This window comes from Crocodylus siamensis, chromosome 6 (genome assembly GCF_052110815.1).
Source record: "Crocodylus siamensis isolate JL-2025a chromosome 6, ASM5211081v1, whole genome shotgun sequence".
Lineage (NCBI taxonomy): Eukaryota > Metazoa > Chordata > Crocodylia > Crocodylidae > Crocodylus > Crocodylus siamensis.
This window is the reverse complement of record NC_143400.1, coordinates 12,278,336-12,306,090: the sequence shown is the minus strand read 5'-3', so window position 1 is coordinate 12,306,090 and position 27,755 is coordinate 12,278,336. Positions and strand designations below refer to the sequence as shown.

The 27,755-nt window shown below is 46.9% G+C and overlaps 2 protein-coding genes across 2 annotated transcripts; one reads left to right on the top strand and one right to left on the bottom strand.

The window, feature by feature from the left end:
- Window positions 1-15,518: 15,518 nt before the first annotated feature.
- On the top strand, window positions 15,519-17,570 carry LOC149861092 (uncharacterized). The gene has a single exon (XM_090051432.1). The coding sequence runs from the start codon at window positions 15,519-15,521 to the stop codon at window positions 17,568-17,570; it is 2,052 nt and encodes a 683-aa protein (XP_089907558.1).
- A 5,282-nt stretch (window positions 17,571-22,852) lies between these two features.
- On the bottom strand, window positions 22,853-24,088 carry LOC149861091 (uncharacterized). Its single transcript, XM_090055362.1, has one exon. The coding sequence runs from the start codon at window positions 24,086-24,088 to the stop codon at window positions 22,853-22,855; it is 1,236 nt and encodes a 411-aa protein (XP_089911488.1).
- Between the last annotated feature and the right edge of the window lie 3,667 nt (window positions 24,089-27,755).

The window sequence follows — 27,755 nt, the reverse complement described above, 5'->3', positions numbered from 1 at the left end:
TTCTTGAAGCTACAGGAATGCAGACACACATTGCTTTTTGTCTGTAACAGTCAAAGTATTTAGCTGCAAACCTTGTTATTATGCTAAAAGGAGGGTGGAGCACAACTAGGGCTGTGTTGAGGGGGGAAGCAGCTTTATGATGAAATTCTTTCTAGACACAGCCTTTGCCCAGGTTCTGGGTTGATTAACACACAGGAAGGATGATTTTTTTTTTTTTTTATTGAGAGACCAGGCGTAAAAGCACAGATTTTTATTGAGTAGGCTCTTTTGTGTATATATACTTTACCGAGATAGACACTGCATGAACAGCAGAATTGCAGAGCGTATCAGCTATAGGCAAAGGGAGAAGAAACGCCTCCTGTGCTTCAGCTGCCAGCTGGAATAAGACGGGGAATCTAGGAAGTGGAAAGATTTTTCCAAATGGCAAAACTGCACAGTTGTGTGAATGTTGTGCTAGGAGAGACCGGGAATCCACAAATTTGGCTTGAGCAAGCACGTGGAGGAACTTTAAACTGGATCCTGATGAGTGGAGAAGTCAGTGTAGTTGCCTGGGGCTGGGGAGATGAGGATGTCTCTTCTGAGACGCAGGAGTTCGGGGTGTGGCTGGGAGATGTTTTTCCTGAAGTTGGTCTTCATGTTCACAGGCAAGGCAAAATCCAACGTGAGATCCCCACTGCCCCATCACAGTTCAGTAATGGCTATTTAAGTTACTTTCTCCTTTTTTTTTAATGATTTGTTTCATGATGGAAGCCAGGACTCCAGCTGTGAATCAGACCTAGGTGCTGTAAAAATAATTCAGTTCCCCACACATTATCTTTAGCCAATGACAGTTCTCTGCTCCTAGAGGCATGTGATGACTCTTCTTTCCAAAGGATCCCCACGGAGGGTGGCATGCATATAAGCAGCATGAGCTACAGGGTGCAATTCCTGGAGGCAAATCTGTTCCATTTTCACCCAGAAAGAGCCAGATGAAATGTTCTGACAGTGCCCCAGGTTCTGCGGTGCCTTTCCTGCCATGCAGTTTTTAAGAAGGAAGGATAATCTGAGGATTGTTTCTGTTCTGGGTCCTGGCACTCACTTTGCTGAGACATAGCATGGAAAAAATGTTCCCCATTGCAACACACCCATAACACGCTGCTGGGGCCATCTTGCCTGGTGATTGCAAAGCTCCTTGAAATCTTCCAAACAGGCAGGATATCCCCGACCCCTCAGTTAAGAATTTAGGGCAGAAGAGAAGTGGCTGGGTGTTATTTATTTGTACACAAGGTTTTTGGGGTAAATGTAATAGCTTTTATTAGACCAACTAAATAGTTGGAAAACTTGTTTTTTGCATGCTTTAGGGAACAAACTCTCTTGTTTATTTGTATGGAATCTAGAAACCAAATGAGAGAAAAGCTTTAAGCATCCTATAAACATTGGCACCAAGGGATAAGGCTGAAGTGACCACTTTAGATTTGATATCTGTTGCAAGGCATCATCAGTCGCCTGGTGCAGGTCTGCAGTGCAGCTATTAAAAAGATAATAGACATTCCCTCATGGTGTGTGCTACAGTTTGGGTTTCTCCACACTCACACTTGGTCTTTAATAACATTACATTTATGGAGTAGGTAGTTACATTTACCTTGGCCAGAATGAGCCCTGTTCAACATTCAGTACAGGGGAAGGAACATTGCTCAGCTCTGCCTTGGTAAAACAAAGGCAGGAGGTTTAGATGTGGAGTATCGGGTCATAGAAAATGAGGATTGGAAGGGACCTTAGAAGTCACATCTAGTCCAAACCCTGCTCCAAGCAGGACCAGCCCCAACTACATCATCCCAGCCAAGGCTTTGTCTAGATAGGTCTTCAAAACCTCCAAGGATGGAGATTGCACCGCCTCTTTGAGTAACCTATTCCAGTGAGATTTTTTTTCCCTAGTATCCAACCTAAACCTCTTTTGCTGCAACCTGAACCCATTGCTCCTGGTTCTGTCACTTGCCCCCACTGAGATCAGTCCAGCTCCGTTTTCTTCGGAGTCCCCCTTCAGGTGGTTAACAGCTGCTGTTCAATCCCCAGCAATAAGAAATGTGTTAGTGATGTCAGGGGTGATCCATTGCTGGATCCAGTTTTCCTTGATGTTAATATTTTCATTGTTGAGCTCTTTCCCCACATGTGGGCACTCATTGTGTTTCTTTTTATAATGGCAGCTCTGAGAACGAATAGTCTGGGATATCTAAGAAGTCAAGTAGGTGACACGTGTCTTCACTGAATTGCAAATATTTACTTGACAGTGATGGGGATGAAAGTTGTTAGGCATGGCCCTGACGTAAGAGAATCTGGCGCAGTTGATTGTTTTCTCAGGAATCACCAGTGATCCATTTTCAAGGATGCGTCGGATGGGAAAGTGACCCGGCTATCTCAGCTTGGGGGAGTAGACAAGGGAGCCTCTTGGCAACACGAGCTCTGCTAAGCAGGGACCTTAGTAAGAATGAAAACAATCATTTAATGACTCAATGCAACCACCATTCAGCACAGAACTCAGGCCAATTTAGGTCTGGATGCCAGAAGAAAAAGGCTGGACTGGAGAGAGATGGCTTGGAAAATGAAAAAAAAAAGGGGGGGGGCTTTTCTTTCTAAGGGTCTTGACTATGCCACCTCCTTTGCATTTGCACCAGGGGTGTAGGTATGGAGGGCAGGAGTGGTCCAGAGTCCTGTGATTCTGTCCGCACGTGATACTGTGCCTATCCCTACCGCTGGGTTATTTTAGTCCATTGAAACCCTCATTATTACTGATTCATTGCGGACTGTAAGACAATAGTACGTCAACTCTAATAAGCCAAATTACATTGCTTTGCTCACGTATTAATGAATATATGCAATGCAATAAGCATACTTCTCCTTAGGCGAAGATACAGAAACCTATTTAAGGTACTCTTGTGCTCCCATCACTATTCTCCCAGGTGCTTAATAGCATGTGAATAATGCAGTGCTTGATGTTAGGGATGTGAGTAACCGCTCAATGAATAATACAGACTCTTTAGCAGCATGTGTTTGACACGTATTTTAAGAACTTAAATAGATTCTCATATTTTGCAAGAATGATGTCATCTTCCTACAACACTAGGGCACAGACTGTTTTTAATTCCTTTTTTTCCCATTTTCTCCCATTCCCCTGGCCAGAGCAGGATTGTTTTCTGTGGTTCATTTATCTGGCTGAATATTAATGCCCCCACCCACAGAGAGCCTCTCAGAATAAAGTACTTTTTGCTGATGGTGGAAGGGCAGATCATTAATTCATCTGCTGATTTTTCTCTGCCTCTAGATCTGGAAGGAGTCAGGCATGGGAGCTTTACGGGACTCTCCAAAGTTATGGGAGACAGTGACATGCGCAATAAATATTAAACCTCCTGCTTCAGAGATTAAGCTGGTTTCTAGACCAGGGTGGGACTTTTATGTAAGGGCAAATGACCTGCCTCTTCTACCGTTGGCTTCTGATGGCTTTCTCTAAAGCACCTGGTCCTTGGCACTGTCAGGGCTGTGAGCAGGGTGGATGGCAGGGCTATTTCAAAGAGTGTAAAATATACTTGTGAGTGAAAGTATGCGATGAGTGACTAAAAAGAAAAAGCACTTAACTCGCTACTATTCAGTTGCATCCAGCTGAGGGGATTTGTCAAAGACTGATACATCATTCCCCTTTAGGAAATCATATTTAACAGTTTGTAAGAGATTCTTTCCTTGCTTTCTTCCCCTTCCTTGTCCCCTTTTCAAACCTATCTGGAAAATGTCTCCAGGCTTCTGGGTATGCCCACGTCCTATGCACACTTTTACCAGCAGAGGCCAGTGCACACCGCACACCATTAATACAGATTCTCCAACAACTGGATTAATAAATTGGCATGCAATTCCAGCCGGTGCATGGCTCTGAGAAAAGAGCTCTGCCACTTGGGCTTTGCCTGAAGAGGTGCAGTTTTGGTATCCCCACACATTTTTCAGCCTGGAAGACAAACACTTGGCCAAAATGCTGCTGATCAGCTTCAACTGGGTAACATTTGGCCGAAAGCTGAATCACACTAGTCTACAGAACTAAAATTATTTTGAGCTTTTGGAGCATGTGCCGGCATATGATGGGGGTCCAGCTACTGAGATTCATTTTCTCACGCTTCCTCTGGGCAGCTATGTCTGTTGTGGTACAGCTTGGTTGATCGAAGCATGTGAAGCGCTTTTGTGTTCCTTGGAGGAAAGGGCCTGAAAAAGAACATAGAGGAATGATTGTGATCCATAATCTAGTCATCATGATTTGGGTACACATAGCTAGCTTTGCTAGAGAAGTCTGCTTTCTGCTACCTCTACCATCAGCATTAAATCCTTACGTAGGACTTTAAGGACATAAGACTGGAGAGTATCACTGTGTTCAGGCCCTTGCTCTCTCAGGCAGCCATAATCCCATCCACCAGATCATCTTCTGGAGGGTGAGTGCCTTCACTCAGAATAATACTGCTGCTGTTATTTTTACAGCATCTCTCAAACATGTGAGAGTAAGTTGCAGGCCAATGAAAGGATGTAGCTGATATAGTTAGGGATGGTATAGATGATATAGTTGATGGTATAGTTGGGGATGGTCCTGCTTTGAGCAGCGGTTGGACTAGATGACCTCCTAAGGTCCCTTCCAAGTCTAATTTTCTATAATTTTCCAACCCTAATTTTCTATGATTCTATGGTGAAAGATGTAGTCTCAACCCTAGCGTTTCTGATCTCATTTGGTTAAACAATATCATCCATCTAAGCCCCCTCTACCAAAGAAGGAAGTCAAGGAGCCATGAGATCTGCTAGAGACCCACTTGACTTAGAAAGTGCTTAGATATGCCACTGGTGTGTATAATAGAAACTTGTGTGATATGCTAGGGGCTGGTAGGGACCTCACAAAAAATCGTCGGGTCCAGCCCCCCTGCGCTTGGGCAGATGACCCCAGCAAGATGTGTGTCAAGTCATTTTTTAAAGATCTCCAGGGTAGGTGATTGTTTGAGATGAGTAGCTCAAGGGATAGCTCCAAGGAGGATAAGGCATGTGCATGGAGGGTAAGGCAGGTACATGGCATTAACTTACTTCTGTCATGGATTCTTCTAGATTGCTCCATTAAAAGGCTTGAGTGATGGTTGTAGTTTTAATGGCGACCATTTGTCAGAAGCAGTGAGTCATGAGGAGTCATGGATGCGAGTCATGAGGAGGGATTTAAATGAGAAGGTGGAAGTTGCTGCAGGCACCAGGACTGAGAGGAAGTTCCATTCATTCAAGGGAGCATCAGGACAGAGGCTTAGGGATGGTTTGGGAAACAAACAGGGTGTCGTCAGGGCAAAAGGGTGGAACTGGGACAGAGGCTGACATATCAAGAAAGTAGGCCAATGCCTATGGAAATCAAAGGGCATCTTTTTATACATTTTTAGCAAGCTTTCAGAAAGCCCATGAGTGTAATATGCATGTAAGGCAGAGGAATAGCAACACAGAGCCTTGAAAACCAGGGCTGGAAGTGTAAACTAGACATGGCTGTATTGCTTATTGGGAATGGCAAGCTCCAAAGAAAGTGCCTTGCCCTTGCAATGAAAGTTGATAGAGTTCACTCTGGTCATTCGTTCTCAAAGGAGATCCTTCTGCAGTCTCAAACTAGCCCATAGTCTCTGTACTTTTATTCTAATATCAATAGAGCAGTACTGTAAAATGAACAAAATGCTCACACTCCTGACTATGAAGTTACCAGCCTACCTCTACCAGTCTGGTAACTGGGACCTGTCCCCAATATACAGTGCTGCATCTAGATTCCTGGCACCCCCGGCCAACTTTTAGTATTGGCCCCCCTTCACCAGAGATAACGATCATAATAATCGGACAATGGAAAAAATACCATTTTTATACATTTTAATAAATGATGAGTAGAAGATATAATGTAAAAAAAAAAAAAAGAAAACCAAATATTCAAATCACATGCTTTTATTATAAAATGTTTATATAAACACCACTCAGTGGCATTTTGTTGTTGTTGCAAAAGTCTTTATCACATCTGTGGTATTGATGTCTTTAAATAGTTCATTCTCAATTGATAACATTGCCAGTCCTGTATATACACCATATTAACACTTTTTTTTGCTACTGTAATTCCCCCTCTCAATTTTTGGGCCTGCTTTCTGTCTGGGCCCCAGGCAGCCTCCCGGTTCACCAATACCTGTGCCTGGGTCTGCCAATACATGGTGCATGCTTGGGGAAGCCAGAATTGGGCTGAATTTCCCATTGTATTTTAGACTTGCGGGCCTTGAAGGTTTTCATAGATTTCATAGACATTTGGGCTGGAAAGGACCCCGGAGGATGATCGAGTCCAGCCCCCTGCCCCAGGGGCAGGAAGTCAGCAGGGATCATAGGATCCCAGCAAGCTAAGCATCCAAATGTGTCTTGAAGGTTTTGAAGAAGTGCCTGATTTAAACAAAAGCAATCCAGCTACCTGCTCTGTTCCCGTTGCAGGGAATGCATGTTCTTCGGGATTCTCGGTAGACTTTGCAACTTTCTTCTCAACTGAAAATTAGCAGGGGTCCATGTCCTGGGGGAACTCATGGCGGAAGATGACTTGGACTGGTGGAATATAGACTTCAAAACTGACATTATCAGTGATCTCAGAGATTCAGGGACTGATCTGCTCATAAACATCACCTTCCACCCAGTGTCACTTGGCTCAAAGGAAAAGCCCTGCAGGCCTCAGGGAGGGAGTTGTTGCCATCCTTGTTGGTTGGAGAATTCCAGACCCAGGCATTTAATAGCAGGCAAGCTTACACATGCCGTTCCTTTGGGGAGATGCGTATTTGTGTGGCATGAAAGGTTTCTGTTTTCAGATTGGCTATGAAATTACTACTTACAGTCTGTTGCAACATGGAGCTGCAGGTAGAAGGGCAACACCCGTGTGCCCCTCTCAGCCTTTCCTACAGTTCATAAATGGGACGCTGTGATACCATTGCCTCCCTCTCTTATGTTGACTGCATGGTGTCTGTCCAGACTCCAAAGTACTACCTTTTGCTAATAACCATGCTAAGGCAGGGGTCAGGAGCTTGAAGCATGCTTTCCTGACTCACCACAAGAGAGGAAGGAAAAGAAGTGCAGAGAAAATACACTGCAACCTCCCTCAGTAGTTTTTGAGTGTGCAGTTGAGCTGGTAAATCAGGAATCAAGTTGGACATCTCGGATACATGAGCACTGATGTGAAAGAAGGCCCCGTTGTTGAATTCCTGCATGCTGTGATTAAGCAGAAACTCCTGGAAGTGTTCAGAAGAGACTTCTACATATGGCAGGGCTGGTGGTATTGCTTGATCCTCTGCTGATTTAAGTGTCAATGTGGATGCATGTCACTACTGGGCTACTTCATATGGTGAAAATAGTTTCACCCTTGCCATGCCCCAGTGAGAGCCATGCTAGGTGACCTGCCTGGCTTGCTTACTACAGCCTGCTACATAGATCAATTAGAAAGGAGATCATTTTTCTGTCTCAATGAAACTGCACACAGTTCTGTTGTTGTTACTTCCACGACAGCCACCTTCCCTTGATAAAACAGACCCATGAGAACTAGTTGAACCCCATCTCTCCATCATTAAATGTTCGGAGATGACAAAGGACACTGAACTGCATATGCCCTTGTTCATGTATTTAGATCCTCAGTGTCACAGGCAATCACAATCATATGTTATCCCATCCATAAATGTATCAAGCTCTGTCACGTGGAACTGGACGCTGTAGAAGAATATGATGTAGGATTAGAAGTACAGCTTCCTTTCTAAATCTCTCATGCTATTTCCATGTGCTCCTTTACTCTCCATTAGAGCCCTGAATGCTGAGTGTGTCTATATGTGCACATTTACTGTGTGGTAACCAAAATTACTGTGCAGTATGGGCATGCATCTACACATGCACACCCATAGTGTGCAGGAAATACGGCGACTTATGTCGGCTAGAGTGTAAATTTAATAACTGCATCATGCAAGTATCAAACTTATGCCTGATTAACTACTGCGCAGTAACATGTGTAGATGACTTCCTGCACAGTAACACTGTATGTGTGGACTGATTTGGGACTAACTTTAGTCACCATATAGATGGTTGCCTATTCCCGTTTACTGCACAGTAAATTACTGATCAGTGAATTTAAGCCAGCATAAATGCATATGTAGACATGCCCACTGAGTATCATTCTTGTTCCTAGACTCACTACCCAGAAGGTAGAAACAATTTTCTTTGTCTTGGTCCCAGTGATTAGGAACTGCCAACCCAAACCAGAGCTCGGTGGTGCACATACTGCAACGTTTTGTCTGTAACACAGGTTAGCATTACATCCTTTGGAGAAAGATGCAGTGGATTGCAGTAGAAAAGTCTTGGGATAATCCTTCTCCCATGAAACTCTCCCCCTCATTCCTAGTACTGAGATGTTGGTTTAAGCCTAGAAGCATGAGGTTTAGCATTTAGCAAATGTTTGTGGGTGTTAATTATTTCCCCATATATTCTGGTTAATCTACATCAAAGCCCGCAGGTCCTCTTTGAATCTTTCTATGTATTTTGCATCAGCAGTGTCCTGTAGCAGTAGCACTGTGGGTTGTCTTTACAGTTTCCTGTCAGTTTATATTCATGGAAGCTCTTACTTTTAAATTATATGTCCCTTGGGGGAGCATCCTCTCAGGAGTCATGACGTCTCTTGAGCAGCCTTGTGGAACGCTGCCTTTTTCCTCCCGACTTCTCTCTGGCAGTGCATTAAATCCTCCCAGCTCCTGTGTGGATTTCTCATTGCCTTTCTCATTTCCTCAACTCTCCCGATAACCTGCAAAACAAGAAAAAATGTTAACTGTTTTGGCTGTCTGGTTACCTTTGTAATCAAGATGGGATCTCAACGGCCATCGTATGAATTGTGCCTGGGATTGCCTTGTTTACAACTTATGCTGCCCTGTAATGATACACTAGCTGTTAATTTATGAGACAGGAAAAATCGGAGATGGAGAAGCCGGGGCAGTCTCCCACTGTTATGATTTCCCAGGAGCCGGTGCTGAATGTCATCCTCTTTTGTTCTCCAGATTTTATCCACTCCTGTGTGTAAGACACCAAGCCAGGGCATCCTTGGGGAAAGACCCTTTTTCACATATTCAATACATTTTATCCTCAGGAAGATTTGATGGCTATTGGGCCAAAATATTCCCATTCTTACTTCCATCCCCTTGGCCTCAGTGATTCCCCCTGCCTCAAAAAGGTCTCAGCCTGCACCTAGCTGGTCCAGTCAGCTTGAGTAAAGGCAACCTGGTTTTTATGGCCAGTGTTGTACAGATGAGGAGTGATGAGGGTAGGTGTCACGTCTAGCTGCCTTTGACTCTCAGGCCCAAATGGCCAGATTTCCACTTACAGCTAAGTGTGAGTGAGGCCCAAACTCATGCCCGTAACTGCCCTTACACTGCCCCTGCTCCTAGTGACAGCACTTTCTAATTTCCTCCTGCTTACTGCTTAGCTCTTCAGGCACTTCCAGATATTTACTGCACTTCCTCAGGTGCCTGCAAAGTGAACTAGACTTCACAGGCTTTACTCTGTCCTTCTGGGGGATAGCTGCATTGCAGATGTAGCCTGGCCTCCTACATGCTTTTGTCTAGACTCCTCTGCCATGTTTATCTGTGCTTTACAACTCTGCGTGTTTGCGTAACTGGAGGTGTGTGCTAAAGCCCTCGCTGTCCTTCATTTTGGAGATGGAATACTCCTCTTCAGCCACGAGCAGGGAGAGAAGATTTGGCGGGGAGGGGAGCATTAATAGCAGCCTTCAACTCCCTGCAGGGGGGTTGCGAAGGGGATGGAGCTGGACTGATCTCAGTGGGGGCAGATGACAGGACAAGGAGCAATGGGCTCAAGCTGCAGCAAGGGAAGTTGGGGTTAGATAGCTGGAAAAACTTTCTCACTAGGAGGGCGGTGAAGCACTGGAACAGGTTACTCAGAGAGGTGGTGGAGTCTCCATCCTTGGAGGTTTTTAAGCTCCGGCTAGACAAAGCCTTGGCTGGGATGATGTAGTTGGGCCTGGTCCTGTTTTGAACAGGGGATTGGACTAGATGTGACCTCCTGAGGTCCCTTCCCACCCTCATTTTCTATGATTCTATATGAGGGCACACAGAAAGTCATTCAAATGCCTGAAGTCCCTCTGAGGTCTGCTCACCATTCTTTAAGGGACAGACAAGTTCTTTTGCAGCTGACATAACTGACTGGAAAAGACCCTCAGAGTAGCTTGGTACAAAGGTCTGTGGAATATGCCCCTAAACACACAAGGAACAAAAAGGATACACTGATGCATGGAGGGTTTTGCTATAGGAATACTTGCATGTGGCCACTGGGTTCTCAGGGTTATTTGCCTGGACTGTATGAGGCCTGTGCCCAAATGAGATGCTTGTGGGGAGAGAACCTGGGTTGAAAACCCCAGCAGTGTCTCATGGGGGAGATGGAGAAACTGAGAGCATGGGTGTTGGGGCTTGTATGTGAACAATGGGGTGGTTGGATGATGGAAGAGAAGGAGATTCCAGGGGCTCATATTTGACAAGTGAGTGACAAAAGTCTGCTAGGCAGCACTGGTGAGTGATCTGCATACAAGACGATGGAGCCCTTTCAGATGAGCTGCAGTATTATTGGAAAGGAGAAGAAGTTGGTATTCTATATTTGGAGTTCAAAAAAGCCTTTGACCTGGTGTCCCATGATGTTCTCATGGCAAAACTGGGGAACTGTGGCCTTGACAACCTTACAGTCTGATGGCTGGGGAACTGGCTCCAAGGTTGGACCCAGAAAGTGGTAGCTGATGGAACTGAATCAGTACAGTGCATGGTGATGGGTGGCATCCTCCAGGGCTCCATTCTCGGACCTGTACTCTTTAATGTATTTATAAATGATCTGGATTCTGGTGTCAGAAGTGGACTGGCTAAGTTTCTGATGATACCAAACTTTGGGGAAGTGTGGTTATTCTTGAGGATCGGCTGGTGATCCAGGCCGACCTTGACAGCCTCACAAGGTGGGCAGATGAAAACCCAATGGCATTCAACATGGAGAAATGCAACGTGCTGCACCTCAGGAGAAGAAAACCCACATCGCATTTATAGGCTTGGCAGTGCTACACTCGCTCGCATCATGATTGAAAGAGACTTGGGGGTCATGATTGACCACAAGATGAACCTGAGCCACCAATGAGATACCACAGCTGGCAAAGCAAACAAAACTCTGGCTTGCATCTACTGAGGCATCTCAAGCAAGACCCAAGAAGCCATCCTTCCACTGTACTCAGCCTTGATGAGGCCGCAGCTGGAGTACTGCATCCAATTTTGGGCTCTGCAATTCAAAAAGGATGTGGAGGAGCTTGAAGGAGTCCAAAGGAGAGATACTCACATGAATAAAGGGCAAGAGAGAAAACCTAATGGAGAGAGGCTGAGAGCCATGGGACTCTTCAGCCTGAAGAAGCGAAGGCTCAGGGGTGACTTGGTGGCAGCCTATAAGTATATAAGGGGTGTGCACTGGAAACTAGGAGAACATCACCATGGTACCCCAAGGGAAGACAAGGTCCAATGGTCACAAACTCCTGGAAGACCATTTTAGCCTGGACGTAAGGAAAAACATCTTTACTGTCCAAGTCCCCAGGGCCTGGAATAGACTCTCCCCAATGTGGTGCATACACCTACTCTGGACACTTCCAAGAAACATTTGGATGCTTAGCTTGCTGGGATCCTTTGATCCTAGCTGACTTCTTGCCCCTTAAGCAGGGGGCTGGACCCGATGATCTTGCGAGGTCCCTTCCAGCCCTAATGTCTATGAAATCTATGAAAGGGATGGATTGAAGCCTTGTTGGCTGATAAGCCAAGAGAAGAGATTCACATGGGTTGTGAGGACTTGATTCGTTCTGAATCCACATTGCTCAAACCACAATCTGGCTTATATGTGCTACGGGCAAGTTGTTCAAGACTGCAAAAGACAATTGACCATTGCTTCTGAAAACCTCCAGCTCCATTTCACATCCATTGTTTCCTTTCCCCAAGGGGTTGCTTTAGATTATAATCATGACAGTCAATCTGAGAATGTCACCATTAATGCCGTATTTCCTGCTATGTTTTCTCCACAGGTTTCATAGAAAGAAGCCTGTTGAAATCACTTGGTCTGATCTGTAGCTCAGGGCATACACTTTCATACTGCTGCCCTTGGCTTGAGCCACCCAGATTTGCATTTGGTTAAATATGGTCTCCCAGAAGCCTTCACTCCTTGAACAGAGTAAGGCATCCAAGCCCAGGAGACATGTAGCTCCCAGCTGGTTAGTGTTAGGTGCCATGGTGTGTGTAGACCCCAGTTTTTGAGGTATGTAACTTACTGTATGCTCTAGATGCCTAACTTTGGGTTCTGCATGGCACTAGCAACTATATATTAGGGATCTGGGATACTTGGCTTCACAGTGGCCAGGCACCTTTTAGGCCGGGGTGTCAAAGGAGAACTGAAACGGTGATAAGACAAGGAGGTAAAAGAATTACCTAGATGCAGAAGGTGCAGGAACAGTGCACATTACTGTAGCATGCCTGCAGGTAAAAAGTGCATGAAACCTAGCACAGCACACTCTCCAGCTGGCTTATGACTCCATAGGGTGTGTGCGATACCCAGGAGGAACAAGCAAGTGGGTTACACATCATAGTGGGAAGATGCAGATCCTGTCCACATTAATAAGAGAATGAGCATAGAGCAGAAGGGTTGTAGGCAAGCCTGGAGGGGAACAAAGAACATGGCATCAGCAAACTCCAAGCAACCAGCTCATACCTGCCTTCTGGGTGAGCTCCCAAACCATCCCAGCCATGAGCATCCAAGCTCACCCAGCCATGAGCATCCAAGCTCACTGATTATTACATCTACTTATGCTACACTTCCCCTGTGACTGCAGTCCACAGGTCTACTGTGAAGACAGGGAAGCAGTTATTTTGGTCAGCTACTAAGACTATGGGCCACGTGGCAGCGAAAAGTGACGTGGCAAATGCAAACTATTTGCTAAAGAATCAGCAAAGTGGAAGACATTAACTCCTATTACTAATTACTTCTGCTGGAGCTACCAATTTATTTTACCCAAACACAGTCATTTGCAACAATACATTTCTGCAAGGCCTCCTATCCAAGAAACCCCTTAAATAGACTTCAGTTTTCTTAAGCACAAGGGACTTACCAAGTTTGCCAACTGTAGCAAGCAAAAGAGATTGTGAATGGAATCTCTCATGGTTTATGAAGTTTGTCTTCTGGAAATGACACCCCAGGCTTACAGGGAAATTAGATTTGTTCACCTAAGCCTGCTCTACCTGGCCCTCATTATTATGTTAATTAATTAATTAATAAAAAAACTCCTCTGCCATTTTCATGGCATCTGTATGACGCTACATTAGCAGGGGGCTGTTGGCAAATTCACGTGCTCCTTCCATGCCACCAGCACCAATGAAACAATTTAGCACGTGGCTGGATTCTCAATTTGCTCTCACATCTCCTGACTGTTGTAGACTATTAAATCTTTGCATTTCCTGTTGATGTACATTTTGCTCCAACCTTAATGCAACATCTGCAATATGGCAGCCTCAGAATAGGATTTGGGGATTGCCTATTCCTTTTCACAGCATTTACTCTCATTGATTCAATATCAGATCTTGAGATTCTCAATGCAAACTCTCATGCGTTTATCCATCATCTTCTGACATAGGAAAACAGTCTATAAAGCTAGGTGAGGAGTCATAAGGCATGGGTAGGGGGAAGACCAGCATGGGTCTTCTAATGAGGTCCATCTTGCCATGTTGTGGGCTTCAACATCATGATACCTCTGTACCAGGGGGGACACCTAATATAACAGAATTGAACAGCCAGGCAGATCAATAAGGTTCCCTAGGCTAGGGTCATCTTTGTGTTTTGAATTCATACAGTGCCTAATGCCTCGCTGCAGCAACTTAGATGAAGGGATTAGCTTATCACATAATCCCATGTACCATCAAGCCTGTGGTCAATCCAGCTATTCCAAGATAGGGAGAACAGTTTTATAAAATCCAAATTATTCTGGGACAGGAACATTGTTTTCTGCCCAGCTCTGTTGATGGAGAATGAGTGCCTTGAACTATGACATTCATGGTGCCAAGCTCATCTCTGAGTCCAAGGAGGGATATTAGCAGTCATACAGGGAACCAGACCAAAAGGTCTGTGTATCCCAGTCTCTAGTCTCTACCCAGGGACCAGCACCAGGTGCCATGGAAAAAATATGCAAAGAAGCCAGCAGAAAGAACATGTTGACAGGAAAAGTTGAAGGAACCTTCAGGAGTAGGGGTTTTGTGCAATCAAAGAATCCAGTTGGGGGCTTTTAATCATCTTTTCTGCACAATGTGACCTCTGTAGATCCTGGCAATAAGCTCCCGGTTGACGTTCACTCCCTTGGTGTCACGCGGGCCACCCTCACGTGGGTAGGCTTCCTTTGGACATCATGACGGATGTCAACAATTTAAGGATTTGCAGCTGGAATTCATGGGGACAGGCAAAATCAGGTTTCCATGCCCCTAGGGTGCCTCACTTCCAGAGACGAACTCTACCACCATGCCGATTATAAAGAGGCTTGCTGCTCCATGCTCCTCAGTTTTCTGCTTGACAGCTTCGTTGCTAGATCTCGTTGACCAACTGGGTGAGTCTCTTTCTGCTTTTGGGGAGCTAATGAGGTTATCTCTTGACTGTATCCTGCAGAGAGCTGATGCTGGTACAGGAATGAATAATGATCTGAGAGTGCTTTGCTTAAATTATGATACTGATGTGATGCTGAGCTTTGGGCTGGGAATTTAGTCCCTCCTCCTTGGCACCAGTGGTACCTTAAGCCACGCTTTCTCTGACGAAATAGTCCCATGGCATCAGCCCCTGACTCTTCAGAAGGCTTCATTTCTATTATTTCATTATCTCCATGTACTCAGGGAAATAAATAAGTGGGTACGCCAGGGAATTACAGGGCGAGGTTTGGGACTTCAAAGGCAAGCTGAAGGATAGAGGAGACCGCAGGAGATAGGAAGGCTCCAGGCTAAAGAGATGCTTGGAAGAAAGTCAAGGTGAGAAGTGGAGGAGGGCTGGAGCTGCAGTCTCAGGGCTGTATTCTTCCCTGTTGAAATTCAGCGTAGGCCTTAGGGACCCAGTTGGGGGCCTGAAGTTGGATGGGAGTCTTTCATCTCCCACTGCAGCTTCAGAAGAGCAATTGGTAGCTTCAAGAAAGTGCATCAGTAACAGTAGATCTACTTGAAGCTGCACTTAAACAGAGCACTGGGGAAGGTTAACAAGGGAGGCAGAACCCCTTTGTACTCTCCCAGCTCCATCCCTAGGGATTTATGTAATGAAAAAACAACAGGGGGTCCCTTGATTTGGGGCTATTGCAAAACACCAATTATGACTCTAAAGCAGCTACCAGATAAAGAAGAGGGGGTGTCTTGATCTGGCCAGTCCTGAACTTCTGTCTCTCTTAGGTCTTCTGACAACCCACGAAGATGTCTTATCCTCATCAGCATCAGTGCAAGCAGCCCTGCCTGCCCCCTCCCATCGTGAAGAACTGTCCTCTGCAAACTGTGGAGCCTTGTGGCACTGTCCATGTGTCACAGTGCACCACCAGATGTATGGATACATGTAGCACTGCCAGTATAGCTCAGGCTGCAAGTAGAAGCCTGAGTCCCTGTGGTGGCATCAGCGAGGCCCAGGCTATGGGCACAAGCCTGAGTCCCTGTGGTGGGGTCAGCGTGGCCCAGGCTGTGAGCAGAAGTGTGGACCCTTGTGGTGGTGTCTGTGTGGCCCAGGCTGCAAGCAAAAGTGTGGATCCTTGTGGTGGTGTCAGTGTGGCCCAGGCTGTGGGCACAAGCCTGTGTCCCTGCGGTGGTGTCTGTGTGGCCTGTGCTGCAAGCAGAAGTGTGGATCCCTGTGGTGGTGTCAGCGTGGCTCAGGCTGCAAGCAGAAGTGTGGATCCCTGTGGTGGTGTCAGCGTGGCCCAGGCTGCGGGCACAAGCCTGTGTCCCTGCGGTGGCGTCTGTGTGGCCTGTGCTGCAAGCAGAAGTGTGGATCCCTACGGTGGTGTCAGCATGGCTCAGGCTGCAAGCAGAAGTGTGGATCCCTGCGGTGGTGTCAGCGTGGCCCAGGCTGCAAGCAGAAGTGTGGATCCCTGTGGTGGTGTCAGCGTGGCCCAGGCTGCAAGCAGAAGTGTGGGTCCCTGTGCTGGTGGCAGCATGGCCCAGGCTGCAGGCACAAGTCTGTGTCCCTGCGGTGGTGTCTGTGTGGCCTGTGCTGCAAGCAGAAGTGTGGATCCCTGTGGTGGTGTCAGCGTGGCCCAGGCTGCAAGCAAAAGTGTGGACCCTTGTGGTGGTGTCAGCGTGGCCCAGGCTGCAAGCAGAAGTGTGGATCCCTGTGGTGGTGTCAGCGTGGCCCAGGCTGCAAGCAGAAGTGTGGATCCTTGTGGTGGTGTCAGCGTGGCTCAGGCTGCGGGCACAAGCCTGTGTCCCTGCGGTGGCGTCTGTGTGGCCTGTGCTGCAAGCAGAAGTGTGGATCCCTACGGTGGTGTCAGCGTGGCTCAGGCTGCAAGCAAAAGTGTGGATCCGTGTGGTGGTGTCAGCATGGCCCAGGCTGCAAGCAGAAGTGTGGATCCGTGTGGTGGTGTCAGCATGGCCCAGGCTGCAAGCAGAAGTGTGGATCCCTGCGGTGGTGTCAGCGTGGCCCAGGCTGCAAGCAGAAGTGTGGATCCCTGTGGTGGTGTCAGCGTGGCCCAGGCTACAAGCAGAAGTGTGGATCCCTGTGGTGGTGTCAGCGTGGCCCAGGCTGCAAGCAGAAGTGTGGGTCCCTGTGCTGGTGGCAGCATGGCCCAGGCTGCAGGCACAAGTCTGTGTCCCTGCGGTGGTGTCTGTGTGGCCTGTGCTGCAAGCAGAAGTGTGGATCCCTGTGGTGGTGTCAGCGTGGCCCAGGCTGCAAGCAAAAGTGTGGACCCTTGTGGTGGTGTCAGCGTGGCCCAGGCTGCAAGCAGAAGTGTGGATCCCTGTGGTGGTGTCAGCGTGGCCCAGGCTGCAAGCAAAAGTGTGGGTCCCTGTGCTGGTGGCAGCATGGCCCAGGCTGCGAGCAAAAGTGTGGACCCTTGTGGTGGTGTCAGCGCGGCCCAGGCTGCAAGCAGAAGTGTGGATCCCTGTGGTGGTGTCAGCGTGGCCCAGGCTGCAAGCAGAAGTGTGGATCCTTGTGGTGGTGTCTGCGTGGCACAGGCTGCAAGCGAGAGCGTGGATCTCTGTGGTGGTGCCAGCATGGCCCAGGCCAAAGGCACAAGCCTGAGTCCTTGTGCTGGAGCCAGTGTGGCTCAGGCCACTACCAAATGCATAGAACCAGGAACCAAAGGCTGCGTCCGGCCATATGCTATTCAGTGTGCAGATGTGTGCCGTCCCAAATGCGTGGCTTCATATGGCCAGGTAAAGGTGGATCCTTGTGCTTCCGGCTGTGCCAAGACTTACCCTCTGCAGAACGTGGACCCCTGCCTCCCCAAAGGCTCTCCTGTGCTGCAGTCCAAGAAATGTTAATGTCCATGGATGATGATGAGTGACATCCCTGCATGCGGCAGGGAGCTTTCTCCAGGCTCTAACACTCTCCGCTGTTCTCCCTGCTGCTAGTGATGTTTTGGTGAATGTTTAACATGCAATTTCTGGTGTTGAGCATGGACTTGGCACTCTCCCGTAGTCACTGCCTTGCCAATGATGTCGGCTGTGCCTAGGGATCCTTTTGGCTTGGGTAGCTTGGTGTTGGAATCCTCCTTGCTCTTCTTCCCCACTTTGTCCTGTAATGTAGATGTGCAGCAATAAAAACTATGATTCATGGCATCATCTGTCTCCTGGCATTTTTCTGGCACTGTTTCTGTGATCTTTGACAACAACTTCCCTGTCTTTTTAGAGATGCTGCCTTATAAAGTGGCTGTCGGTGGCCAGAACAGACTCTTCCTTTCAACTGGAGTGGAGGGTTTCCTGGGTATAAGGCCACAGGGAAGAGGGAGAGATTCCAGGTGAAAGGAGTGGAAAGATGCAGAGGGGGCTGTGATGCTTCTAGCTGATTTCTGGAAGGCAGCACAGCCTGCGTCCAGGCTGCTGCCCCCTCTGCTCAGGGAACTAAGTCATATGCATGCTTTGTAATTAAACAAATTAGAGCAAGAAAACACCCAAATTAGAGTAGAAAACTGGCCTGGAAACCTAGCATAACTGGCCACCCCCAGCAAAGGTGAACAAGGGAATTTTCATACCCTCCCCTCAAATACCAAAACACCTTCTGCTTTAACATTGACATTGGCAGGTTGAATAGGCAAGTTAGATGCTACTAGGCTGGCTGTTTTCATTTAATAATATCTACCCCATCAATACAAGCCCAGTAGAAGAGCAGACAGCATGTTTTTTATGTGTAGTTCCCACTGATAAGGTGCAGCACGGAGGAGTGTGGAGGATATATGGTGTCACAACATGGAGGTCATGACTCCCTTGCGGCTGGGGGGTCATGAGCTACATCAGGGGGTCTCCCTGCAACTCTACATGTTTCAAGAGGCAAAACAGGTGGGTTGTTTGAGCTGAATGGAGAAGACTGTGAGTCACAGCTGTGGGGGGTGGGTGTGCACAAAGTAGATCTAGCATCTGAGTGCATTTCTAATTGACTACAGACCAGCAGGCTCTGATGATGCTGTAACCCTCTTCTCTCACCTCCCCATAGTAATATCCATTGCCAGTGGCACGCTCGGGTAACAGTGGCTCTGCATTTCTCTCTAGTCCGTAAAACATGCAGTTTCTAGATAGCTTTCTATGACTACTTCCCTTCTCCTTGGCTCAGGTGGCTGAGGTCTGAGCTATGATACCAGGGGCCTCAGGCTCCAAATCTGCTGGTGTCCAGTTGTGAGGTTGATTAACACCTGGGTAAATCCACTATCTTTTATTAGACCAACTAGCCTATGGCCCTAGACCAACATGGTTATGACCAACACCTCTTAACACCTATTCCACACTCACTGGCAGGTGTCCCATATGTTGGTCAGGGATTTGAACCCTCTGCCCCTAAGACAGACACTCTTCTGTAAGCATTTCGGGAAGATGTCGGTGGAGCATGGCTTCTTGAGTGCCATCGTTCTCTTTCCCCCAAAACCATATGAGTGTCAGTCATGTTTTTTTTTAAGAATTTCCTACAGGCAATATTCTGTTTCCATGATTTTTTATCCTTTTGATCTTTTTTAGGCCCAATGGCTGTTCCCACTTCTCCAACATTGCCATGGCAATAGGTTCTGTTTTCCTTGATCACTTTGACTTTGGAGTTAATGGCATTGCCCACAGTAAGAATTAATCCTTTGTGTGTAGCCAGCAATACATTTCAATACTTCAGATGATGGGCAATTTTACAAAGGTCAAAATCAGTTCTTAAATGATGTTCATTTATCCTGGGGTGTTGGTTGTAGCCGTGTTGGTGCGAAAACACAGGCAGACCAGGTTCTTTGGGTAAATGTGATATCTTGTATTAGACCAACTAAATAATTGGAAAAACATTTCTTTGCAAGCTTTTGGGCACAAACACTCTTCTTCAGGCATAGGGAGAGTCTGCTGTTGTTGAGAGGGAGAGACAGCAGGCTCTCCTGAAGAAGGGTGTCTGTGTCTGAAAGCTTGCAAAGAACAATTTTCCCAACTATTTAGTTGGTTTAATAAAAGATATCGCATTCATCTATGCTGAAATTCACAGCACCACCTATGTCATAAAACCCTAAACTGCAGATAGAGTCCTACACTTAATTTATTTGTAGGTATATTGTGATGCTGTAGCCCTGCAGGTGAAGGCAAAAAGTCAAAATATAAAAGATGCCAATTTTGCAGCATTGGCAGCAGTGAACAGTGAAATAACTTGGGCAACAAAGCCCACATGATTGTAAAGTTGATTGATTTTTGGATTTTTTTTCTTTGTTTTCTGGCAGTGGAAACTGAAGGGGTTTAATCTTTACCATGGGAGCTATACATTTACTTCTTTAAACCAAATTAGGTGAAACTGGTATGAAAATAGCTAATGTCATACTAGGGATAAAATCCTGGGAATTTGAAAAATGTCACTAGGTGTCTGCTAATGGGAGTAGTGAATCTAGGAGAGCAAATATCATGGAGAGGAGGAATAGGCAAGATTTGGCTGGAAGTGGTGGGGGAAAAAAACCAGAATCCAACTCGATCCAACAATGGAGGTGACGCACTGGGTGAGAAGGATGTTCTACATACGTGGGAGTGAACATGTGTTTGCCATGAGTGTCCAAAGCAGGGGCAGGCAATTATTTTGGGTGGAGGGCCGCTTACTGAGTTTTGGCAGCCACTGAGGGCCACATGACAGGCAGTCAGGGGCGATTAAATATTAATTTCTAAATTTTCAGGGGCCCCGCTGGCCGGATAAAGTGGCCTGGCAGGCCGCATCTGGCCCACGGGCCACATTTTGCCCACCCTTGGTCCAAAGGCATGAAAACAGAACTAAGGGTCTAGCCATTTATTACATTACTTCTCCACTGTGAATGACTTGGAGGGACACGTGTGTTTTCAAACAGCCATTGTTCATGCTTGTCTTTGCACATTGCAACTCCAAAGGCAGGCTTTCATCAGAAATAATTAGGTAAATAAGCCATTAATGAGCTACAGGCAAGCATGGTTTGGATAATCTTCTCATGTGCCTGGGGTGTCCCCATCCACTGGCCGGTTTCACTGACTGTTGAACTGGGTAAATCTCCAACCTGTATTGCTGAGGTTATTTGGCTACCACAATCTGCAGAAATATCTTACTGATAACATCTTTGTTTGATAAATTATTGCTCTCATTGGGAGCAGCTGCTGGCTGGATTTAAGCTTTCCTCATTGTTTTCTCTTTGGAAAATGGCTCTTAGTTGCCACACACACCCTGCAGACATGCCCCGCATTGTACCAGTGTATTATCTGGAAATGACTGCTTTAGCTTTTTGCTGAGTGAAGGTATGTCTACAGTGCAGTCACTGCAACAGGTTCCTGATACCCTGGGAGACACTCAGCTCATCCCCCCTTTGTGTTTCTCTTTCACGCGTTCACATACACTTACTGTGTGGAATTTCTTAACATTTATCACAAAGATCAAGGCATGGTGTATAAGTCCCTTTATTATGAGAAAATACCAGGAAGTTAAGGTTTCTCCTAATTTAACAGAGAAAGGTAGAGCATGAGCCAACAGCTAGAAGTTACAGTGGGGCACATTCAATTTTGATACAAGATGCCCTTCTTTAAGGGTGAGAGTGAAGGATCATTGGAGAAAACCCATGGGAAGGAGCGGATGCTCAGTGTATTGCAGTTTGCAGCTCAAGTCTCAGTGGGTGTATGTACACGCCACGTTTTTTGCTCTTTCAAGTGCTGCAACTGTGTGTCTGTTTGCACGAGTGGGATTTCTGGATACTTTGAAAGTCTTTCTTGGTATCTTTCCGCAGTATATGATTTTCCAGTAGCACTCACTATAAAGCAGCCATACCATTTCTTAGAAAGCAAGTCTCAAGCTTGAATTTCTCTTGAAGACATTCTTAAAATCTCTCCCAGTTCCCTCCTTCTGCTTTCTTGTTCCTGCGTCCTTAACACATGAGAAACCCTTTAGTCTAAAGCCCTTCTGCTAGGATCAGAGTCTTGAAAAGCAGCCTGGCAACAAAGCTGCCTTTTGTACAGTTGTTTTGCAATCCCCAAGCTGATTTTTAGTTCAGCTCCATGGATACTGTCTCAGGCTCCCTGCTGCTTCTGCTCTTTCTTGCTACCCACAGCATTGTGTGATAATGATCATGTTTTATAGAGATACAAAATAAAGCAGCAGGGCCAGATCTAGAATTCACTGAAGCCCTGCTGTCTCTGCTTCTGCTTGTAAGGAAAGAGGGCAGAGAGTTTGGCATGAGCCTTTGACCAGCTTTAACCAAGCCATGCCAGCATATTTAAGATCTGAAATGAACGCAAGTATAGAAGAGGTCTTTTGAATTTGGCTCCTTTGATGAATTAACCATAACCAAAGTCGCTGACAAGCTTTAAGGCTCCTGATTGTTTCTATCAAAATGAACAGACGCAGCAATTATGCCGAAAAACTCTTCTGTTTTCTCCCATTCCTAATTTAGGAGCAGGCAGAACTGAGCAGGAGGAGCTGTTGGGGCGGGCTTCATTAATAATGACCCAAAAATGATGGGTGATGTTGCATGCAGTAGGTTCCTACCCCAGCCAGGAGGTCACAATACACGAGCTGATACCAGAAGAGTTCTGGGGAGCAGCAAGGCAAACTGCCACCGGAGCCCTACCAAGGCACGGGATAGACCGTGTCTCACCCTCCCTGCTACCAGCAGCTCTGCCACTTGTTTCAAATACCCCCTACCACTTCGTAAGGATAGATCTTTAAAAAGGATACTGTCTGAGAGCCTGGATGTGACACAAAGAAGGAAATGCCAGGAGACCGAGGATGCCGTAAACTGTAGCTTTTATTGCTGCCCATCTCCACTAAAGGACAAAGTGGGAAATAAGAAGAGACAAGAAATATTTTTCCAGCAGCAAGCCATCTATATAGCTCAAGTCTTAGTGGAGCTCACCTAGGCATAAGCAATATCCTGGGGTACCAAGTTCATCACTTACAAATTCCAAGGAAAGTATTGATCCCTAGACGGCAAGGGCAAAAACAAGGCATAAAGTTAGGCTGAGCACAGAAACTTTTGAAGAGTCACGATCTAAAGCAAAGGGAATGCCAGATCCACAGGCTGGGGAAGCTGAACAAGTGGCATGTGTATTCATCGCTTGTCCTCATGCCATAATTGCTGGTGCTTCAGTGGTTGCTAACACTGCTTTGGCTTCTGGCAGCACTGCTGCACCGGAGGGCGCTTGGGGAGGTGTGGATCCACGCTCTGGAGTGGGTAGGTCTTGCAAACAGGAGCACAAGGATCCATGCACATGGTACCAGAAGAAGCCGTGCACCTAGGACAGCATGGATCCACGCACTTGGGAACAAAAGGCTTGGCACAAACGGTGCTGCATGTATCCATGCACTTGACAGTGCACTTCTTGATGCAGACGGTGTTACATGACTCCGTACACTTGGTGACACAGGATGTAACACAGCTGGTGGTGCATGGATCCACACACTTGGTAACACACGGCTTAGTACAGATGACATCATGTGGATCCATGCATTTTGTAGTGCATTCCTTCACACAGATAGTGCCACATGGATCTCCATGCTTAGCAATGCATGGTTTTGGGCAGACGGTGCCGCACAGCTCCACGCACTTGGTAACAGTTGGTTTTGCACACCTGGTGCTGCATGGATTCATACACATGGTAAGACATGGCTTTGCACATATAGTGCCACATGGATCCATGCACTTGGTAACACACAGCTTTCCACACCCAGTGCAGCATGAATCCACACACTTGGTAATGCATGGCTTTGCGCACTCAGTGCCACACAGATCCACACAGTTAGTAACACATGGCTTTGCACACCTGGTACTGCATGGATCCACACACTTGGTAGTGCATTCCTTCACACAGACAGTGTTGCACGAATCCACGCATTTGGTAACGCACAGCTTTGCAGAGCTGCTACAGCTTGGATCCACACACTTGGTAACATACGGCTCTGCACAGAAAGTGCCACATGGATCCATGCACTTGGTAATGCACTCCTTGACACAGACGGTGTTACCTGGCTCCGGGCATGGGGTGACACATGACGTAACACAGCTGGTGCCACATGGATCCACGTATTTGGTCACACAAGGCTTCGCACAGACCATGTTGCTTGGGCACATGCATTTGGTTGTGCACTCCTTCACGCAGGCTGCGCCACATGGATCCACGCATTTGGTCACACACAGCATTGTATTGATGTCATTGCAGGAGTCTACACATTTAGTTGTGCATGACTTTGTACAGATGTTGCCACACGGATCTGTATGCTTCTTCACGCAGGCAGCATCATGCTGATCCACGCATCCTGGGGGACACTTCTGAATGCAGACAAGAGACGGCAGGCAGGGCTGCTTGCATTGCTGCTGGTTTGGAAAAGCCATCGTTCTGGGTTGCAGGCAAAACGGGAAAAGAAAGAAGACCTCAGTTTCTGCAAAAGCTCAGCACAGCCTTTCTCATGTAATTAGCTTTGTGCATCTGATGTAAATGGTGAATAATTTCAGAGGTTTTAAAAACTGATCTTGACATCAGCAGCAACAGAGGGGTGAGGGGAGAGTGTGCGTCTTAGAAGAATTTGTAACTCCTGACTATTTTTGGATTCAAATGTTTTCATGTAGAATGGAGAAGTGAGTCACTCTGCTTCTTTGAAGGTACAGCAGGCAGGCACCACTTCGCAGAGACGCTTTCCAGGCTATGGGTCTAAATTATACAAGGTCGGATTGATTGAGTGCTGTGGAGCTGGGTTGAGGATAGCTAGGCTTTGCAGACCCACCAAACTGAAGGTCATTTTGTGTGACCTCTGGCTTTCTAAAATAAATTTGACAATTATGAAGATTTCATAGATTTCATAGACATTAGGAGCTGGAAGGGACCTTGTGAGATTGAGTCCAGCCCCGCTTCCAGAGGCAGGAAGTCTGCAAGGATCAGATGACCCCAGCAAGATATGCATGCAAATGCCTTTTGAATGAGACCAGAACAGGTGCTTGCACCACCTCTGCGGGAGTTTGTTCCAGACTTTGGACACTTGGACTGTAAAGAAATTTTTTCCTAATATCGAGTCTGAATCGGCCTTCTAGAAGTTTGTGGCCATTAGACTTAGTTATCCATTGGGGAGCCCTGGTGAACAACTGTTCTCCAAGATCCTGATGTACCCCTCCCCCCATATACTCATAGGTAGCCACCAAATCCCCCCCTGAGCCTTCTCTTCTCCAGGCTGAAGAGTCCCATGTCCCTCAGCCTTTCCTTGTAAGACTTGCACTCTTGGCCTTTGTTCATATGGGCTCTGGACTCCCTTGACCTTATCCACATCCCTCCTGAAGTGGGGGGCCTAAAGCTGGGTGCAGTACTTCAGCTGCACTCTCACTAATGCCAAGTAAAAAGGCCCCGATTTTTGCTCAAGATGCATCAGTGAATGCATGCCAGAGTTTAGTTTGCTTTGCCAGCTATGGCATCGCACTGGGGGCTCATGTTCATCTTGTGGTCAATCAAGACCCCCGAGTCTCTTTCAGTCATGGTGCCTAGCGAGTGTAGCACCACTGAGCCTATAAGTATGATGCTGTTTTTTCCTCCCAAGGTGAAGTACCCTGCATTTCTCTACATTGAATGCCACCAGATTTTGGTCTGCTCACTTTGCAAGCATGTCCAGGTTGGCCTGTATCCCCAGCCTGTCCTCCAGCGTGACCATCTTCCCCCATAGTTTAGTGTCATCTGCAAACTTTGCCAGTCCACATCTGATGCCTGAATCAGATCATTAATGAAGATATTGAAGAGTACAGACCTGATCCCTGAGCCTTGGGGGACTTCTCTGGTAACCTTGTGCCATGTTGTTTAGTTCCCATCAACTAGTCCCCTTTGGGTCTGACCCTGGAGCCAGTTCCCCAGCCATTGGACTGTGAAATGGTTGAAGCCACAGTTTCCCGGCTTGGCTATGAGGACATCATTGGAGACCAAGTCAAAGGCCTTCTTGAAATCCAGATAAATGACATGAACCTCGTCTCCATTGTCCAGGCTATGTGTCACCTGGTCATAGAAGGAGATGAGGTTGGTCAAGAAAGGCCTTTCAGTAATAAAGCCATGTTGGCTGGCATTCAGCAGGTTGCCTTCCCATAGCATATTGCAGATGAATCTCTTGATACTTTTCTCCAAGATCTTTCCAGGAATGGACATGAGACTGATAGGTCTGTAACTCCCTGGATCTTCCTTCCTCCCTTTCTTGAAGATTGGGACCACGTTGGCTCTTTTCCAGTCTTCTAGTACATTACCCAAGCACCATGAGCTTTCAAATACCTGGGCCATGGGGCATGCTATGATGTCTGCCAGCTCTTTTAAGACTCTTGGGTGCAATCCATCCAGGCCTGTGGACTTATGGATGTCAAGCCTCTTGGTGTTCTCTCACCTGATCTACATCGATTGTGGGCCCATCTCCTGAGCCCTGGCTGCTTTGTGTCCTGTCTGACAGTGTGACCCCCTTGGGTGGGTAGAAAACCAATGGAAAGTAATTGTTTAGGAGACAGGCCTTTTCTTGGGCATCAGATGTCAGCTGCCCCATTTGATCTCGCAGGGGACCAATGTTGCTTTTGTTCTTTCTCCGACTTCTCACATATCTGAAGAACAACTTTTTGTTATTCGTGATTCTGGTGGCTAGCCTGAATTTGGTTACTGCTTTGGGTTTTGTAGACCACTCCCTACAGATATGGGCTAGTGCTGAGTAGTCCTCTTTGGTGATGATTTCAGTTTTCCATCTGGTGTAGGCTTCTCTTTTAAGTTTCAGAAGACCCAGAAGTTCTCTGAGCCAAGGGGGTCTCCCTGCCCTCTGACTGTTTCATAGTTTCATAGTAGCTAGGGTCAGGAGGGACCTGAACAGATCATCTAGCCTGACCTCCTGCCACAGGCAGGAATGAATGCTGGGTTCACAAGACCCCAGACAGGTGATCATCCAACCTCCTCTTGAATTTGCCCAAGATAGGGGCCAGGACCACTTCCCTGGGAAGTTGGTTCCAGATTTTGGCCACCCTAACTGTAAAATATTGCCTTCTGATCTCTAACCTAAACCTATTCTCCATCAGCTTATTACCATCATTCCTTGTCACCCCAGGTGGTGCTGGGGAGAAAAGGGCTCTACCTATTTGCTGTTGATCTCCCCTGATGAGTTTGTAGGTCCCCCCTCAGCCTCTTCTTGCTGAGGCTGAACAGGTCCAGGTCCCTCAGTTTCTCCTCGCAGGGCTTGTCCTGCTGCCCTCTCACCAAGCGGGTGGCCCTCCTCTGAACCCTCTCCAGGCTGACCACATCCTTTTAAAAGTGCGGCGCCCAGAACTGGACGCAGTACTCCAATTGCGGCCTGACCAAAGTCACATAGAGGGGGAGTATCACCTCTCTGGACAGGCTTGAGATGCATCTTTGGATGCATGACAAGGTATGGCTGGCCTTGCTGGCTGTGGATTGCATTTCCTGGGGGATGGGATAGACTTCCCTTGTGCTTTGAGGATCAAGTTCTTTAGGAACAACCATTCCTCATGAACTTCCCTTCCCTGTTGTTATGATGCAACAATACAATCTTTTTTTTTCTCTTTCCAAGTAATTGGATTACCTCCATGCCTTAGGCAGTCTAAGCTCTGTATGGAGTAACATGGCTCACGCAGATTTTTCGATGTCTGGCTACACATCGATTGTCATTCAGCTTTGAAACTGCCCTTGTCTCTCAGCAGTCCAGACCTGCTCCCATGCCACAGATGGATTTCAGCTTTCTGGTTAAATAGGACACCCTGCAAGATCAGAGATTGATGCAATGGGGACCATTTCTGCAGAGCAAGCCTGTTAAAACCACTTGAGATGCAAGGGAGCACTATGCCACATCTGATCAGTGACTGAACTGTAGCTTCCTTAAAGCACTTTTGGGCTAAGGGAAAGATTTCTGTTACAATCCTGAGGAAATACACCTCCAACCACAGCGTTACTTCCCAACAATCAGAAAGAAACTTACCCAAATCACCAATGTGACCTTGTGAAGAAATGGTTGTAGGAGCATTGAGATGTGCAAGCCCTTCTATATGG